At 42.4% G+C, this 17,527-nt stretch overlaps 1 protein-coding gene across 8 annotated transcripts in view; it reads right to left on the bottom strand.

Moving 5' to 3' along the window:
* Window positions 1–17,527, bottom strand: part of SGK3 (serum/glucocorticoid regulated kinase family member 3) — a 111,398-nt gene that overhangs the window by 39,250 nt on the left and 54,621 nt on the right. For 4 of the 8 annotated variants that reach the window (XM_042254271.1, XM_012183791.4, XM_004011715.6 and 1 more), the window contains 2 exons: window positions 8,011–8,227; window positions 2,459–2,542 (listed from right to left, as the gene is read on the bottom strand). In XM_042254271.1, coding sequence (XP_042110205.1) covers window positions 2,459–2,542; window positions 8,011–8,088 — 162 coding nt within the window. In that variant the 5' untranslated portion in view covers window positions 8,089–8,227. The remainder of the gene's footprint in view (window positions 1–2,458; window positions 2,543–8,010; window positions 8,228–17,527) is intronic. The other 4 variants (XM_060393722.1, XM_060393721.1, XM_042254274.2 and 1 more) reach the window with 2 other exon arrangements.

Raw genomic sequence — 17,527 nt, 5'->3', positions numbered from 1 at the left:
GAGGGTGTTTGCTATGACCAGTGCATTTTCTTGGCAAAACTCTATTAGTCTTTGCCCTGCTTCATTCCGTATTCCAAGGCCAAATTTGCCTGTTACTCCAGGTGTTTTCTTGACTTCCTACTTTTGCATTCCAGTCCTCTATAATGAAAAGGACATCTTTTTTGGGTGTTAGTTCTAAAAGGTCTTGTAGGTCTTCATAAAACCGTTCAACTTCAGCTTCTTCAGCGTTACTGGTTGGGGCACAGACTTGGATTACTGTGATATTGAATGGTTTGCCGTGGAGACGAAGAGAGATCATTCTGTCGTTTTTGAGATTGCATCCAAGTACTGCATTTTAGACTCTTTTGTTGACCATGATGGCTACTCCATTTCTTCTGAGGGATTCCTGCCTGCAGTAGTAGATATAATGGTCATCTGAGTTAAATTCATCCATTCCAGTCCATTTTAGTTCGCTGATTTCCAGAATGTCAATGTTCACTCTTGCCATCTCGTTTGACCACTTCCAATTTGCCTTGATTCATGGACCTGACATTCCAGGTTCCTATGCAATATTGCTCTTTACAGCATCGGACCCTGGTTCTATCACCACTCACATCCACAGCTGGGTATTGTTTTTGTTTTGGCTCCATCCCTTCATTCTTTCTAGAGTTATTTCTCCACTGATCTCCAGTAGCATATTGGGCACCTTATCACTTGAGATCAAAGGACCACACATACACTGTCTTTACACAGTCTTACCAATCCTTGGATTCCTTTAGTAACTTTAAATGTTTTAGAAACAAACAAAAAAAAAAACCCAAACATATACTACATATACACAAACACACATATGCACACACACATATAGACTGTGTGTTTGTATGAGAGTATAAAAATATATCTCCAATGATAGGAAATACAAATAGGAGAGTGAATTAATCAGTCTAAACCATGGGCAGGATGCCAGCAAAATTCAGATCAAAAAATCTGTAGAGAAACGACCCTGTTTTTTCCAACAAAAAAACTGTACACAAAAGAGAGTTGGAGGGGGAAACTTAGTGATTAAAAGACAACTCATAAAAAAAAAAAAAGACAACTCATAAAATCAACTATATTTCAATAAAAATTTTTGAAAAAGTTACAACAAAAAAATAAAATTTGTAACGATTTGTTTTTAAAAAAAGACATGTCACGGGATTATCAACCAGTCATATGAACACTGAGTATTTGATATTAAAGCATTTTCAGTAATTATTGTGATAATGACATTGTATATTTTTAAAGAATCTTTTTAGAGATATACACAGAAATATTTACAAATAGAAAAGATATGATGTCTGAGATCTGCTTCAGAATTATAGTGGGCTGACTAGGGATACAGATGTAACAAGAATGACCATGTACAATAATTGTTGAAGATGGATGGTACATTATCTGATGTTCTCTATACTAGTTCCATACATGTTCAACAAGTTCTATAATAAAAAGCTTCCAAATGCAAACTAGAGTCATAAAAAACACATGTTTACAGATTGAAAATGTTATTTTTTCTCTTTCCTTTTATTCTAAATGGGCTTCCCTGGTGAATCAGACAATAATTTGCCTGCAATGGAGGAGACATGGGTTCGATCCCTGGGTTGGGAAGATGCCCTGGAGAAGGGACTGGCTCTGCACTCCAGTATTCTTGCCTGGAGAATTCCATTACACAGGAGACTGATGGGCTATAGTCCATGGGGTCACAAGGAGTTGGACACAACTGATATGACTTAGCACGCACACACATGATGTTTCTAAAATTGGCTTACAGGAACGTGGAATAAATGCTGAAGACACTGCTGCAAAAATGGCCAGCCCCACAATGTGATCTCTCCACTCTAACACTTAAAGCTAAGAGTTGGGCAATTTAACTAGAAATAAATAGCATAATGATTCGAAGAAGGCAATGGCACCCCACTCCAGTACTCTTGCCTGGAAAATCGCATGGACAAAGGAGCCTGGTGGGCTAGTCCATGGGATCACGAAGAGTCGGACATGACTAAGCGACTTCACTTTCACTTTTCACTCTGATGCCCTGGAGAAGGAAATGGCAATCCACTCCAGTATTCTTGCCTGGAGAATCCCAGGGACAGGGAAGCCTGGTAGGCTGCCATCTCTGGGGTCACACAGAGTCAGACACGACTGAAGTGACTTAGCAGAAGCATGATGATTAGCAATTATTAGAAAAGCAGATAGAAAGGATTTATTTCTAATATTCTATGACACTGAAATGTATTTTAGACTACACATCTATATCTTCAGTAGTTTATCTGAAGTCCTCTCTCACCCTTTTTAGTAAGCATTCCAAAATTAGGATGATTTTAAAGAATCTCTTTTCTGCTTGTCTGATATATACGTAAGTATTGTTTAATTACCAAATAATTCCCTCAGCTTCCAGTTTTCTCAGCTGTTTTAAGTAAAAATCTTGTAGACTGTTACTTACAGTATTGTAAAGTTTATCAAACTCTGCATATCTCCTGAAGACAAACCACTCACTCCTGCCCACTGAGACCAGAACTTTATAAACCTGTGGAAATTAAAAATAATAAAATAAAATTTGAGGGAAACCCCCCCATTAGCTATTTACATATGCAACTAAAATATTTTCATACCTACGAAATCGATAATTAGACATTAATATTTATATACGATCCTCCAAGATATACAAGTATACCAACTCAAAGACTTCTTTTATCTTGTTGAAAGGTGTTTTATTTTTAAAATGGTAGGAAAAATTTTCTGTAGTTTCGCAGAGTAACATAATGAACACCTGTGTACTCATTATTTAGATCTTCTGAATTCTGGCATTTTGTAATCCTTGTTTCAGATTTCCTGCCCCAAGAATAAAACACAGTTTCAACAGATGACACTGCTCTCTTCTTTCCCAAAGGTAACCACTATTCTGAAATGATAAAGTATTTTCAAAAGTGATGCCTGGCACATAGTAAATACTCCGTTATTAGTTCTCCTCCTTTCAGAGCATCTTTTACACAATATTTTTCAAACTAAGACTTTATTCTCATATTTCCTACTACTTTCTTGCCTGTGTTTAACATTTTCATGCACACATAATTTCATATAACTATAGTCAACAACCCTATGAAGTAAACAGAAAAAATATTACAACCCCTATTGCAGATAGGAGGAAATGACGGCCCCACAAAGTTAAATAACTTGCCCAAGTTCACAGACTTGTGAGACTAAAATCTAAATATTCTTACCTTCTATGCACTAGAACAAGAATCAAATTAACAGTTATAGTACAGAATTATCTTTCATAGTCCATCCCACAGAAAGGCTCAGAATATAATTCAACATAACGCAGAGAAAACAATTTGGACCCCAAAGATCTTTTTATCATTTCTAAAAATAACAAGTATCCAGGTGTATGAAGAAAAACTCACTGATGTATGTCTTGGGTTATCAACCTCACTATTTTACAGTGAAGATTAGGGGAAAGAGATGTTTATAATACAATTGTCCACAGTCTGTAGGTAACACAGTAAATTTATTTCAGAAGATGGCCAGACAAGCATTTACACAAACTATCCTTTCCCATGAGAGACTGGAATGCGCCACTCACCACTTCATAGTCAGATAATACTGCGAGCAAAGATCTCTCTGATACTGTGTGTGTTTATGAACTATGAACTCTGCAGTACTGTTAAAGATAAGGTCACATTAATAGACCCACAGTAAGAAGGGCCCCACAACACAAAGCCATACCCTCCCTCCCATGAGAAAGGGGACAAAGTCTCACCTGGAAGGTGAAGCCAACCCACTGCATTAGCTACCTGGATAAGTGATGAATCACTGAGGCAGAGAGAACAAGACCATCCCAGGCACTACATGAGCTCCAGGGGTAAGAGAGCTTTTTGGTGTTACCTCTGGTCTTAACCAAGAGGACATTAAGTTGTCTTACAGGAAGTTGTTGGGTGTAAGATGTCAGAATTGTTTATAAGATGACATGGCTCCCTTTGGAGAGAGTGCAGCAGTAGAGGAAGAAGAACCTAATCAGAGTGCCGGCAAAACAGGGCCATGTTTCTAACAGCAGACTACAGGTTTCATCTCCCATGGTAGTCAGCATCAGATGGGCCTGGAAGCAGGACTCCCACCAAAGGATCAGAGACTTAGCTCTATATGATCATGAGCTTCTTGAACAAACCACACTGTCTGTGCTGACTTCCTGACAGGATAAGGTGGCTTCCCACGGATGCTCGGGTACAGCCAAGACTGGAACCAAACCTAGGTTCCAGGCTGAGGCAGCTCTGCTGTAACCCTGTTTATAGGAGCTGAGATAAAACCCTGTGAGGTTACTCATTAGCAGGATGATTTTAAACAAGAGCTTACTAAGTAAATTCTAAAAAAATACCAGTAAGTGAAAAAAAAAAAAAAAAAACCTTTCACATTTGAAAAGACACTCTCATTTGCAAAAATACACAGAATTTAACAAAAACAAGTACAATAAATCTTATGAAGTTTTTTTAAAAAAAGGTTTCCTTGTTGCCTGTCTTGCACCAGAATTTAAGTTCCTTGAGAGCAAGGATTGCCATCATGCTTGCTACCCACTTATCTCCAATGCCTAGAACAGCAGCTGGCATAAGAAAAAAGCTCAAGGATAGTTCTCTGAGTGGATAAATGAAAATATAATTTAGACTTGATTTAAGTCAAGACATTCTAGAATGCAGTGCATTTCTCTGGAAGAAGCTGAACTGAATAAAGTCATTTAAAAGGCACATGAGAACTATTCATAAAAATATTACTGAAGAGTTAATGCAGTGCCTATTTTTGTTCCCAAGTATTAGACAGATGTGCTGAAGCTGGACAGAGTCTGTGCTGGGTTGGGTGGGGTCTTATCTGCGCTGACTAGAACCAAGCTTGTCGCGGACCGAGGACTGTACTACAGTGGTCAGCAAGAAACACATGAACTTAACCCTCCTCTTTCAACTTCAGTGCCACAAGCACTTACTAAATGTCCATGTCTGATCTAGATACTGGTGAAATGACAGTGAGGGAAGTTCTTGCTTCAAAGAACAAGTTCAGGAGAAGTGCACATAAATAAACCTAAAGGTATGTCAGGTGGTGATAACTGCTATTAAAAAGCTAAACAGGGTAAGTGGGACAGAGTGTGAAAGGGGCAGGGTGACGTGTGAAAGAGGCAGGGTGACATGTGAAAGGGGCAGGGTGACGTGTGAAAGGGGCAGGGTGACGTGTGAAAGGGGCTATTGTATAGCAGGTGGTCAGTAAAGTCTTCTCTGACAAGGTACCATCTGACCATCCGATAGGAGGAAGAGAACAAGGTGAACTAGAGGGAGCCTCGGAGAACTCCAGGGTCAGCTCTGGGAATAGCTGGTAAGAGTGACACTACAGGCCTCCCTCACCCTTTCACAGAAGACAAGGAAATACTCCTACCACGAAAAACAGGACCCTTGAGATAACCCACTGCGTGTATCTGCTATGGATGAGCTTCCATCAAACTCGGCAGGAGGTTCTGTCCTTGAAGGAGAGAACTTCCCAAAGTTAAAAATAAGGAGACGGAAGGAATGAAAACCTTGCACATTCCACTCTGCTACCCAAAGTATACTGATCTCTGGTTTAACATCAATATGATGGTTTTTCCTCTAATATTTATTTATTTTTGGCTGTGCTGGGTCTTCATTGCTGTGTGCAGGCTCTCTCTAGTTACGGGGAGTGGGGTATACTGATCTCTGGTTTAACATCAATATGATGGTTTTTTCTCTAATATTTATTTATTTTTGGCTGTGCTGGGTCTTCATTGCTGGGCGCGGGCTCTCTCTAGTTACGGCGAGTGGGGGCTCCTCTCTAGTTGCGGTACATGGGGTTCTCACTGCGGTGCCCACTCTTGTTGCAGAGCAGAGGCTCTAGTGCACACGGGCTTTAGTAGTTGTGGCATGTGGGCTCCAGAGAGAGGGCTGAGTTGTTAAGGTATGTGGGATCTTCCCAGACCGCGCATCAAAATCTTGTCCCCTGCATTAGCAAGCGGATTCTTAACCACTGGACCGCCAGAGAAATCCAATATGACGTCTCTAAAATTGGCTTATATGAATGTGGAATAAACGTTGAAGATAATGCTACAATGTCTGAGGAGAGTCAAAAGGCCAGACCCATGCTGCAATCTCTCTGCTCTGGGCTTGCATGCAGGCTGTGGGAGTATGTTCATTAAGGAAGGGAGAACAGAAAATGGAAGGGCTGTTCCCAGCTCCCTGTCTGAGACTCTGGGAGAAAACCACCATTAGGCGGCCCCTACCTAGTTAAGAAGGCAGACTGGCGTGGTCAACTCCTCCTGTGATGTGGACTCTGGCAGGGGCCAGGTGACCCAGTGGTCAGAGCCCGGGGCAGACCACTTGAGTGAGCAGCAGTGGAGGGCACACAGAGCCTCAGTGCGCTCCACAGTCATCACAGGGCCAAGGGGAAGCTAAGTCAGCAGTCAGTCACCCCCACTCGCCAAGCCAACAAAGAACAGATTACAGATCAGTCCGTCAACAGCAGATGCCAGTGGTGGATGCAGGCATGAGGCCCAGGATTGGATCAGGTCAAGCACAGGCAGAGATTCACCAGAGCCGTCACTCTACACCTGGAATGGCAAAGATCTAGAGGATGACAAGAATGCCCGGCCTTTGCCAGGGTACCATGAGGTCAGTCATCCACTGAACAAACACTGTGAAAGGGGACACCTCTCCTGCCACAAACCACGATGCCAAGTTGGAGAAGGAGCATGTGTTCACATAAGCGAAAGAGACCACAATAAAGACGACAGCCCAGGCGTTTTTACTTAAAAGAACTGCTTACATTTTCAGTCAAACTGTTAAACAGGATTGGGTTAAATGAGTTTCTTCATAGTGCTCAGTGGGTGGGGCCTTACAAGGAAGAACAGATCTGTTACAGACAAGATAAATGACAGTTTTTGAGGAAAAGGAAGACAGCAGATCTCTGTATATACTAACAAGACTGCTAGACTAAATACTAATAGTGCGGCATTACACTAAATAGAAAAGTGACTGTTTCCCAATAGCAGTCACTGATATACTGACTCAGCCAAATACCCATTGCTTGCTCTTTATGAAGTCCTACAGTAGATGATAAGGAGAAGGTGATACATTGCTCAGTCGTGTCTGACTCTTTGGGACCCCCTAGACTGTAGCCCGCCAGGCTCCTCTGTCCATGGGATTCTCCAGGCAAGAATACTGGAGTGGGTTGCCACTTCCCCCTCCAGGGGATCTTCCCGACCCAGGGACTAAACCCACATCTCCTGCGTCGCCTGCATTACCAGGTGGATTCTTTACCACTGAGTTACCACCATGATGATAAAAAGTAAAATTAGAAATGGACTTTGCCTCTATGGTGAAAAAAGAGATAAATACTAGGTTAAATATTTTTTCAATGAGGTAGAAAATGACAAATGTCAGGACCTCCCTGGCAGTCCAGTGATTAGGACTTCACCTTCCAATGCAGGAAATCCAGGTTTGATTCCTGGCCAGGGAGCTAAGAATCTGACATGACTTGGGGCAAAAAAAAAAAAAAAAAAGAACAAACATAAAACAGAAACAAAATTTTAACAAATTCAACAAATATTTTTAAAATGATCCACACTAAAAAAAATCTTAAAATGACAAATGTCTTAAGAAAGATGTGGAAATTAAGACAGTGGTTCTTCACATGGAATGAATGACCTTCAGAGTTCACAGATTCTGAGAAGCATATATGTCACAGAACCATGCGTATGCACATTTTCGACTGAGAGGGTCCATCAGACAGGTCACAAGCATCTCTGAAGGGATAGGGAAACAGGCAAAAATCTACACTGAAAAGGAAACTATTCCATCACAGCACACAGAGAAGACTGTGGAGGACACACCATTTCAAAGATAAGCTGCCAAGTCTAGGGGAGGCCATTCTAGGCTCAGAAAGAAAAGCAGAAATGGAAAGATTCTCTACTTTCAATTTTGTCCCATGAACTTCACATTACATACTTACAGTAAACCTCTTCTTTTTCTCTCTGTGTTCATCAGAGCTGGGGATGCTTACACTTGGACAGCTCTCCTTGTAGTCCATGGTATAATCCCTTTGAGTTTATTGCCTCAGAAGGACACGAAGAAGTGAGTCCAAAGAAACAGTCAGCAGAGGACAAACACAATTAGCTAATCCAAAACATAAAACCTCTTGAGGTAACGTTCAAACTCCATCATGCAACCTTAACCAACAGAAAAAAAAAAAAAAAGAACTGATTAGCAAAATGATTTTAAAATACCTTGATTTGTCATTCCTGGCTCACAGAACCCATTTTATCCTTCTTCTTGCAGGAATTTAACTTTCGATCATAAGTCTCAGCCCAGGTTAGAGACATAGTTTTTGTTATGTCCCTTTCAATAGCTAAATCGTCTACTTTCTTTTCTACTAAGAATCTCCAGGAGCATTTACACCACGTTTCCTGTGGACCAAGGGTTAAAACTCTCACCTGAAAGGACTACTGTGATGGACTGACAGTAGGGTTTTCAAAGGGTGGTTTTTAAGTTCCTAGCATCAAGAGGATCTGGCGAAGTCTGCTTCCAACTGGGAACCTGTCTAGTAACCAATTATTTACTCCCGTTTTACAAATGAGGCAACTGAGACACAGAGAGGTTAAGTGACTTGAAACAAGGCTGTCTGGCTCCCACCAGGTGATCCCTCTCCCAAGCTACAGCTGAAGGCCTGGGAGCAGTAACGGCTTCCAAACACTGTGAGAAGGGGTGTTTCCCCATGTCCTGTTGCTTCTCTCACCTCTGCCCCCACCAGCTTAGTCAATAGTCCCTTTGTTCGAGTCCCTCCTACTCCAGTAAATGCACCAAGAATGACCCCAGAAAACTGACCCTCAAAAATGAAATGCATGTTTGATCAATATCCTGATAACATTACTATGGAGGGAGGGGAGGGGAAACTGACAATCTGGCACATAGTGATACCAAGACCATTCAAACTTCCTGTCCCAGGATGAAGTACAGGTGGTGAGCAAGGTGCCGTAAGGTCAGGTATATGATGAAAATGTTGATTTCAAAAATAATGACCTGGACTGCAGCTGCTTCTGACTGTCCCTGAGAATATGCACAAAACAAATGACCAATTGAAAGCTGTGAATTCCCAAATAGATGAGCGGAAAATCTACGGCTGTTCTAAATGAGTCCTTTTCCCCTAATAGCTGCTAATCTGATACAACTAAAAATCAAGGCATGGTTTGATGACAAGGGTTGCACAACCAATTAAATATGCAATGCTGTAAAATCTCTTACGCTAACATGAGGGCAAGAGCTGGAAAGGTGAATGACCCTAAATCACAGATGCAGGCACTTGGGCAGATAAAGATGAGGCTTGCTCCTTGGAAGAAAAGCAATGACAAACCTAGACAGCATATTAAAAAGCAGAGACATTACTTTGCCAACAAAGGTCCATATAATCAAAGCTATGGTTTTTCCAGTAGTCATGTATGGATGTGAGAGTTGGACCATAAAGAAAGTTGAGCACTGAAGAATTGATACTTTTGAAATGTGGTATTGGAGAAGACTCTTGAGAGTCCCTTGGACAGCAAGGAGATCAAACAAGCCAATCCTAAAGGAAATCAACCCTGAATATTCATTGGAAGGACTGATGCTGAAGCTCCAATACTTTGGCCACCTGATGAGAAGAGTCGATTCATTTGAAAAGACCCTAATGCTGGGAACGACTGAAGGCGAAGGGAATGACAGAGGATGAGATGGTTGGATGGCATCACCAACTCAATGGACATGAGCTTGAGCAAGCTCGGGGAGATGGTAAAGGACAGGGAAGTCTGGCATGCTGCAGTCCACGGGGTCACAAAGAGTTGGACATGACCAAGCAACTGAACAACAACAAGGGTGTTTAACTCCACATTTGGCCAAACATCTCAGCTGAAAGTAGCGACCTGCCCTCTGAGGAGACACGGCCTCCTAACTCCCCTCCCATAAGCCCTTTCAAATTGTTTCACGATTTCTCTTTACCCCAACATCCCTCACTGCCTCCTAATGGGAATTAGATGCCAAAAGAGCCCAGAAAGAAATTCAAAGCCTACTCTGAGAGGAGATCAACTTTACACCAAAAAATGTGCAGAATCTCAACAACTTTACCAGGAGTCTGAGGTCTAAACAGAAGATTACTGCGGCCCTAGACACACCCACACGTGCACCCCATCACACCTTCTCCAGACCTTACTTAAGAAGTACCTGCAGCCATTCACAAGGGTGACTGGCCACTGGGAAAGAGAAGAGCAAGGATTTTCCAAAGGCTACCAGACACTAGCTCTGAAGTGACTCTAGTCCCAGGAGACCTAAAACATAGCCCTCCAGTCAGAGCACCCATCTCACTCCAGCGAGCAGGTGAGAGATAAGTCAACCCTGGTACATATTGCATGGTGGGTCCAATGGGACCACTGGCCTGTCCTGTGGTTATTTTCCTAGTCCTAGAATTTTAGTGGAAATAGATCTACTTAGTCACTGGCCAGATGGCTCCCTGTTCTGTGTCATAAAATCCATTATGGAAAAAAAGATGAAGGAATCCTTGGACCTCTCCCTCATCTCCCCACTAAGAAAGCAAATCAAAAACTACACCACATCCCTGGAGAAGCTCAGAAACCAGTGGAGGAACATAGCAACATTCACATTTACGGGTCTGTTTACCTGGCCCAAAGATCTTAGGGCACGACAATGGATGCCTCTAAATTTAATCAGATGGTGATGCCAATGGGATGTTTTTGCTGGAGAAAACGAGCACAACCCTTGACAGCCGGTAAACAATGACTGACCAGGCAGAGGGTAAAGGGAACAGAAAGTAAGTACTAGAAGAAAAAAAGGAATGATGAGCAATTTGAGCCAGAGAACTAGCTACAGATGCAGAGACTACAGCAGCTACATTTTGTTTTCGTTTCTTTCTATCACTTTACGTGAAGAACATTAGCAGTGACTCCACATGAGAGTATAAGTGAACTGGCTGAAGTGACTACAGGACCTTGAGTTTCCTGAGTTAGGAACAGAAGCTTTATGCACCAAGTGTGAGCGAATGCTAAGGGACAGAAAGAGGAAGACTGCACTGACGTTCTCTGTTTTTCTTCTCAGACTCCACCCTGCTCCACACCGCACTCCATAACCTAGGACAGTGACCACCACAGCCCGCACCGCACAGGTTCCCTGGCCCTCTGGTTGCTGGCTGATCTAATCCAGAGAGGCACTGGCAGGACATGGGGTGGAAAGAAGGGGATCAGGACATGCATCTCCTCGCCCTGCTCCCTCCTGGGCAGGCTGCGGCATGGCCGCTGCTATGTTCCTCTCTCTCTTAAGGCCGAAGCTCCTGTTGGGAGATCCTTTCTTCTATGCCCACAGCTCTTATGGGGATGAAATGCACAATCTTCTACCTTGAGTCCTTATGTAAGTTTAAATGATAGGAGTTCCAATTTTCTAATCTAGCAGATGAAGCTAACACCACCTACTTCACAAGGTTGTTTTAAGGATTTGCAATGAGTGTCAGAAACCTAGCACTGTTCAGTCAGTCAGTCAGTAAACTGGATCAAATACATTACAATTTGCTTCAAATGAGTTTTTATTTCCTCATTCAGCAAATACTTATTAAGCTTTCATTGCGCACTAAGCAACACAAAGACAAAGAGAAAACTCTACCTGCAAGGAACTTGACTAATGGGGTAGAATGATAAGCAATACAGAATTTATGATAGTTGGTTAAGTATGATTTTAGATGTATGCATGGTACACTCTGGGAACACACAAAAGGGACATGCACGCAGATTGCCATGGATCCTCAGTCTTGTTAAAGATAAAGCCAGGCAGGGATTTCCCTGGTGGTCCAGTGGCTAAGACTCTGAGCTCCCAATGGAGGGGGCCCAGATTTGATTCCTGGTAAGGGAACCAGGTCCCACATGTCACAACTAAGAGCTCCCATGCTGCAACCAAAGATCCCTGTGCAGCCAAATAAATAAATTTATTTTGCAAATTATAAAGCCAGGCAGGTATGGGAACAGATGTTTGAAAGATACCACTCTTGTCTGCCTCAATTTTCTCTGGAAAAGGGAGTTAGAATCATGGAATTATTGCTGTGAAGAAATCGTACAAAGATCAAATCATTTGTCCACGCTAGTATCCAGCAAACAGGTGACAGAGCTAGTATTCCAACTCAAATCTGTGACTCCCCAAATCTATATGTATTCATTTGCTACACCACACTGGCTCTCCTTAAGCTGAGTCAAACCTGCAACCTAACAATATTTAATATTTAGTGTCTAAGCAAGATTATAACCCAGACTGTGCTTTACATGTGTTAACCTGATTGCTCCTCACAACAGCTCCACTGAGAGGAAACCAAGGAGAAACCAAAGTGTAAAAAGATAAAGAAACCTCCTGAGGCGGTGGAGTCAGGATTAGAGCCAGCAGTGGTCTGAGTTTAGGACCGTTATCCTTTAGATCACTCTACCTCGACAACACATGTATGCTCTAAAGAGCCCTCTGGGAAGCAATGAAGAAGGTTCATGGACGTGTTTTTAAACGGTCAGAAGCAAAATTTTGAAAAAGCAATCTTGCTATGACTGTACACATAAGGTGTTAAAGCAATTAAAATTCTGAAGCAATTAAAAATCTAATGGTCAGGCAGCTCAATAAAATGGAGTGAGGAGAGGACTGATGTAAGAATCTCACTCTAGGCACGTCCCTGGCAGTCCAGTGGTTAAAACTCTGTGCTTCCACTGCCAGAGGCGTGGGTTCGATCTCTGATCTGGGAGCTAAGATCCTGCTGCACGGTGCAGCCAATAATAATAATATTAATAGGGAAAACTGGATGTTGGGTACATGGGTACTTCTGTACTACTATCCTTGTCACAATTCTGTAAGTTAAAAAAAACTATTCTAAAATTAAAAGTTTAATTAAAAAAAGGAATCCGACACTAAGAAAGAAAAGAACAAAGAGCTATGTGTTCACATGAGAATCAAAGTTGGAACTTTGGGGCAGGTTCAGAGGTATGGAGGGCCTCTCAAAGAGGAACAGGAAAATAGTCTGCCTTAGTTCTGCTGGAGAGTCACAAGATCATCCTGCAGACTGGTTCCCAGGGGCAGCTGGCTTGCCTAAGGGAGGTCACATGGTGCTAAGGAGACTGAGTTCAGATGTGTGTGTGAAGTCGCTCAGTCATTCCACTCTGGGATCCGATGGACTGCAATCTGCCAGGCTCCTCTGTCCATGGGATTTTCCAGCCAAGAATACTAGAGTGGGTTCCCACTCCCTTCTCCAGGGGTATTTCCCGATCCAGGGATCAAACCCGCGTCTCCTGTGTGTCCTGCAGTGGCAGGCGGATTCTTGTGCCATGGAGCCACCTGGGAAGCCCTGACACCATGAATGAACTCAGACACGTTCAACATAACAAAATGAAGTGGGTCAGATGAGAAAAGAACTTTCAGAGGATCTTAGGAGTGAGAATGCTTTGCCAAGATAATGTCACAGCTAGTAAATGTTGTATGTATGGTGGTTCTCAACAGGGGACATCTGTCACCGAACAGAGGCATGTTTGGTTGTCAGTTTTGGGGGCTGCTAGCGGCTACAGGTCAAGGATGACACCATGCATCCTGCACTGCTCCTACAACAGAAAGTTACCTAGTACCCCTCCCCAACAAAATTAACAATTAGTAACAATATTATTACAAAAGGGACATCCCTGGTACTCCAGTGGTTAGGACTCTTCACTTCCAAAGAAGGGGATGCAGGTTCAATCCCTAGTCAGGGAACTAAGATCTCACATGCTGGCCAGCATCACCAGGAAAAAAAAAAAAATTACCTGGCCCACAATGTGAATACTGTTAAGGTTGAGAAAGTAACGTTTATTGAGTGCTAACACCAGGCACTGTTTCAAGTGTTCACATCCAACACATAACTTACTTCTCACAGCAACCCAAAAAGTCAAGGGTCTTTATTCCTATTTTACAGATGAAGAAACTGAGGCTACCAAGTCTACATCCTCACAGAGCTCTGGGTGGCAATGCTGTGATGGGAACATGGCTCTAACCAAGAGCCCAGTGTGCACGCGCTGCCTCTCAATTTCCTCCAGTTCTGCTGCACACATCCCTTCTAAATCACCTTTGGAGGCAAAGGAATGGAGCACCAAGTGCCCATTAGCCACGTAGTTACAGAAAGAGAGCCGCACACAGGAAAAGCAGCTTTCAACTCTGCCACCAGGAGGCAACAGGGAGTGCTGCTAAGACCATTAACCCTCAACATCTAATCAAAAGCCTGGTACAGACTGGGCTGTGAGTGGGGGTGGTCCCATCACTAGGACAATCAAGGGCTAAATCATGAAATAAAGAAAATACCAAAATAGACCTTATCACAGAATTTTTTTAGCATTAATGTATTCAATTTTTTTAAAATATTGGGCCTGTGAGACTTAGCAAATGAACTTATGGTTGCAGGGGGAAGGGATAGTTAGGGAATTCGGGATGGTCATATATATACTGCTACAGTTAAAATGCACAACCAGCGAAGATCTACTGTATAGCACATGGAACTCTGCTCACTGTTATGTGCCAGCCTGGATGGGAGGGGGACTTGGGGGAGAATGGATACCTGTATATGTATGGCTTAGTCCCTTCCCTGTCTACATGAAACTATCGCAACACTGTTAATCAGCTATACCCCCAATACAAAATGTTTTTGGTGTTAAAAAAATAAATAAAAATTTAAAAAAAAATGGGGCCTACAAAAAGCAGAAATATGAAAAAAGATGAAATTTCATGATAGAAAACTCCAAATTCAAGTTATACTAAAAATGTTGGATAAATATTGATTAAAATAGACAGATACTAACTAAGACTTATTTTCCCCCTTCATCACCATGTTTACCTTTTTGTCCACTGTCTGCAATTATTGGCCTGGATTGTGTCCATCTTTGTTTCAGTTAGAAAAAAAAAAAAAACCCGCTCATAAGAAAGTCAAAAGATTCTTCTGCTTTTCCCTCTACAGTGAAAGCAGAGCCCTTCTTAACTCATTTCTTCCACAATTACAAAGACTGTTCGGTATTGACTAGTGGGCCCTACCCAAAATTACAAAGTAGGTGCATTCATAACTATCAGCATCCACTCAACTCAACACGGCAGAGAGGGGTCAGTGATTCATACCAAAGCACAAAGGGAATTTAATAATGATCTTGTTCCGAGCAGAAGGAGCAGGCCTGGAGGACCTACCGGTTTTCTTCATCAGCAGGGACATGGCTGGACACTGTGTGTTTGGAAACAAGGCTCCAAAGGAGGGAACTGACAGAGATGGTGGAGGAAGAGAAGAGAGAAAATTCATGCAGACCCTAGGCATGGCCTGGGGACTGGTATGATAATTGCTCTGGGGAAGGGGGATTTACCTAGAGAATTCAAGAAAAATAACTGGGGGATGAGGACAAGAATTACTCTTGAGAAGGCTATATATAGGTCAGTCAAGTGAGTAGGTCTGCTTTTAAACTATATTAAAAGCACCTTCCTAAGATATTCTTACCCCAAGCCAACTGGTTACTTCATTGAAAGTTTACATAAGAGTATATAATCTAAATCTGTTTACTTCCCCCTCACAGACTACCAGCTCCAAATATATTGGAAATGTTTCAGCAGAAACAATGCACCTCTTTGTCACATCTATAAATTAAATTCATTGCAGAAGAACTGAAAAATCTAACAGGATCTGCCAATGAAAGATACATAGTAACCTCCCCAGCCTAACACATGATGAATCAGTTACAACTTTTCCTGTTTTCCTACTTTATTCTAATTCCCACCCCACCCTCCTCTTTGATTTCACTCTCATTCTGTAATCACAAAACAGTCCCAGTTTTCCCTAGGTTTACTGCAACTCTTATTTGAGATAACTTTTATCCTGATTCTCAATAAAGAACAGTGATACAAGAATCAGAAATAAAGTCTGTACACAATATCCAATGTGGGGACACAATACAGAATAGTCTACACCCAGCAATTTGATAGGAGTGTTCCAGAATCAGGACAAAAGATACATGAATTTGTTGGTTTTCTGAAACTGGCTGCATTTTATTAAAGACACTTAAGAAAGGGACTGAGTGAGGAGGCAGAAGTGACTGCTGACAGTCCTTTGTTCTCCAGTATTAAAATCAAAACTGCTAGGAGAAAGAGGAAGGCCTTAAACTCATGCCAACTAACATGTCCCTTCACTGGTTCCAGAACTGACAGGGCAAGGATGTGAACTGCAGCAGCAATGCTCTGCTCTTCCCTCATTAGCCTCCCAAAGCCACTATCTTGGGGTCCCCATCACCAGAACACCTGCCCTATCCTCAGCTTCCCATGCTTTTGCACTGTTCCGGGGCGGTAGGGGGGCAGGGGTGCACATTCCCACCCAGAACACTTCCAGAGATGATTCCCTGGGGGACTATGATCACTGGCAGGGTGCCTACATGAGCCAAGAGAAAAGTGCCGGGGCAACTGACATGGAACCAGCAGTGGCAATAAAACGCTGCAGGCCCTAGGAAGGCTAGGATAAAGCTGCTTCTGACTGAGGAGGTTGGCAGGATTCAGATTAAGGAAGCACCAAAACTCCAAAAAAAAAACCACACAGGAAACAAAAACCAACCAAAAAAAACCCCACAAAGACAATGATAACCATCACATCTCAGAGTGTCCTGGGAGCACCTTCAGCTTTATATCTCTGTTCTGTTCTAACCTCATTTCAATCCATTCTTCCCACAGTAGCCAGAGCAATTTTTAAAAATCACCGTAAATCTGATAATTTCACTCCTTTGTTTAAACTCTTTCCATTGTCTCCCCCTGCCCTTAGAATAAAATCCAGACTCTGAATTACTGTCAACAGCCTTCAAGCACCCATGTGACCTAACCACTTCCTACCTCTCCAGCTGCCTTGCACCAGGGCCCTTACCCCTGCAATCAACAGACTCCAATCAGAACAGCCTCTCCCCAAGGCTCACACTCAGCACGTTCCCAACTCCGGTCTCTGGTCCCTGGGTCCCCTCTGCCTGGATGGAAGGCATTCTCTTCAGCCCTTCACACTGAGGCCTTTGTTCAAAGGTCACTTTCTCCTACAAGCCTTCACGATCACCCTAACTAAAGTGCTCCTTCCCCAAATGAATCTTCTGTCATCATCCTGGGCTTTCCATTTTAGCATTTACATCTAAGATAGCACGTGACTTGTTTATGGAGAAGCCCCGACTATAGCGCAAAATTTGTGACTTCTTTACCACCATGCACTCAGTAAACCCCAATATACATTAGCTTGTTTATTCTTTCAACAAATGGGTGGAAAGAAACACTTGGGAATTCTAATTTGCCAAAGAATGTAAGTAAGATCCTCAAAGCAGCCACCGCCTCATTATTCCTTCATCAGTCTCTAGAATCATCCATTTCTCCCCTTTCACTAGATTAATTCTATTACCATACATACTGATATACTACAGTATCTTAATAAAATTTTCCTTAAAACATATAGATTT

The sequence above is a fragment of the Ovis aries genome, chromosome 9 (assembly GCF_016772045.2).
Source record: "Ovis aries strain OAR_USU_Benz2616 breed Rambouillet chromosome 9, ARS-UI_Ramb_v3.0, whole genome shotgun sequence".
NCBI classification, from domain to species: Eukaryota; Metazoa; Chordata; class Mammalia; order Artiodactyla; family Bovidae; genus Ovis; species Ovis aries.
This window is presented reverse-complemented; position numbering and strand designations above follow the sequence as displayed.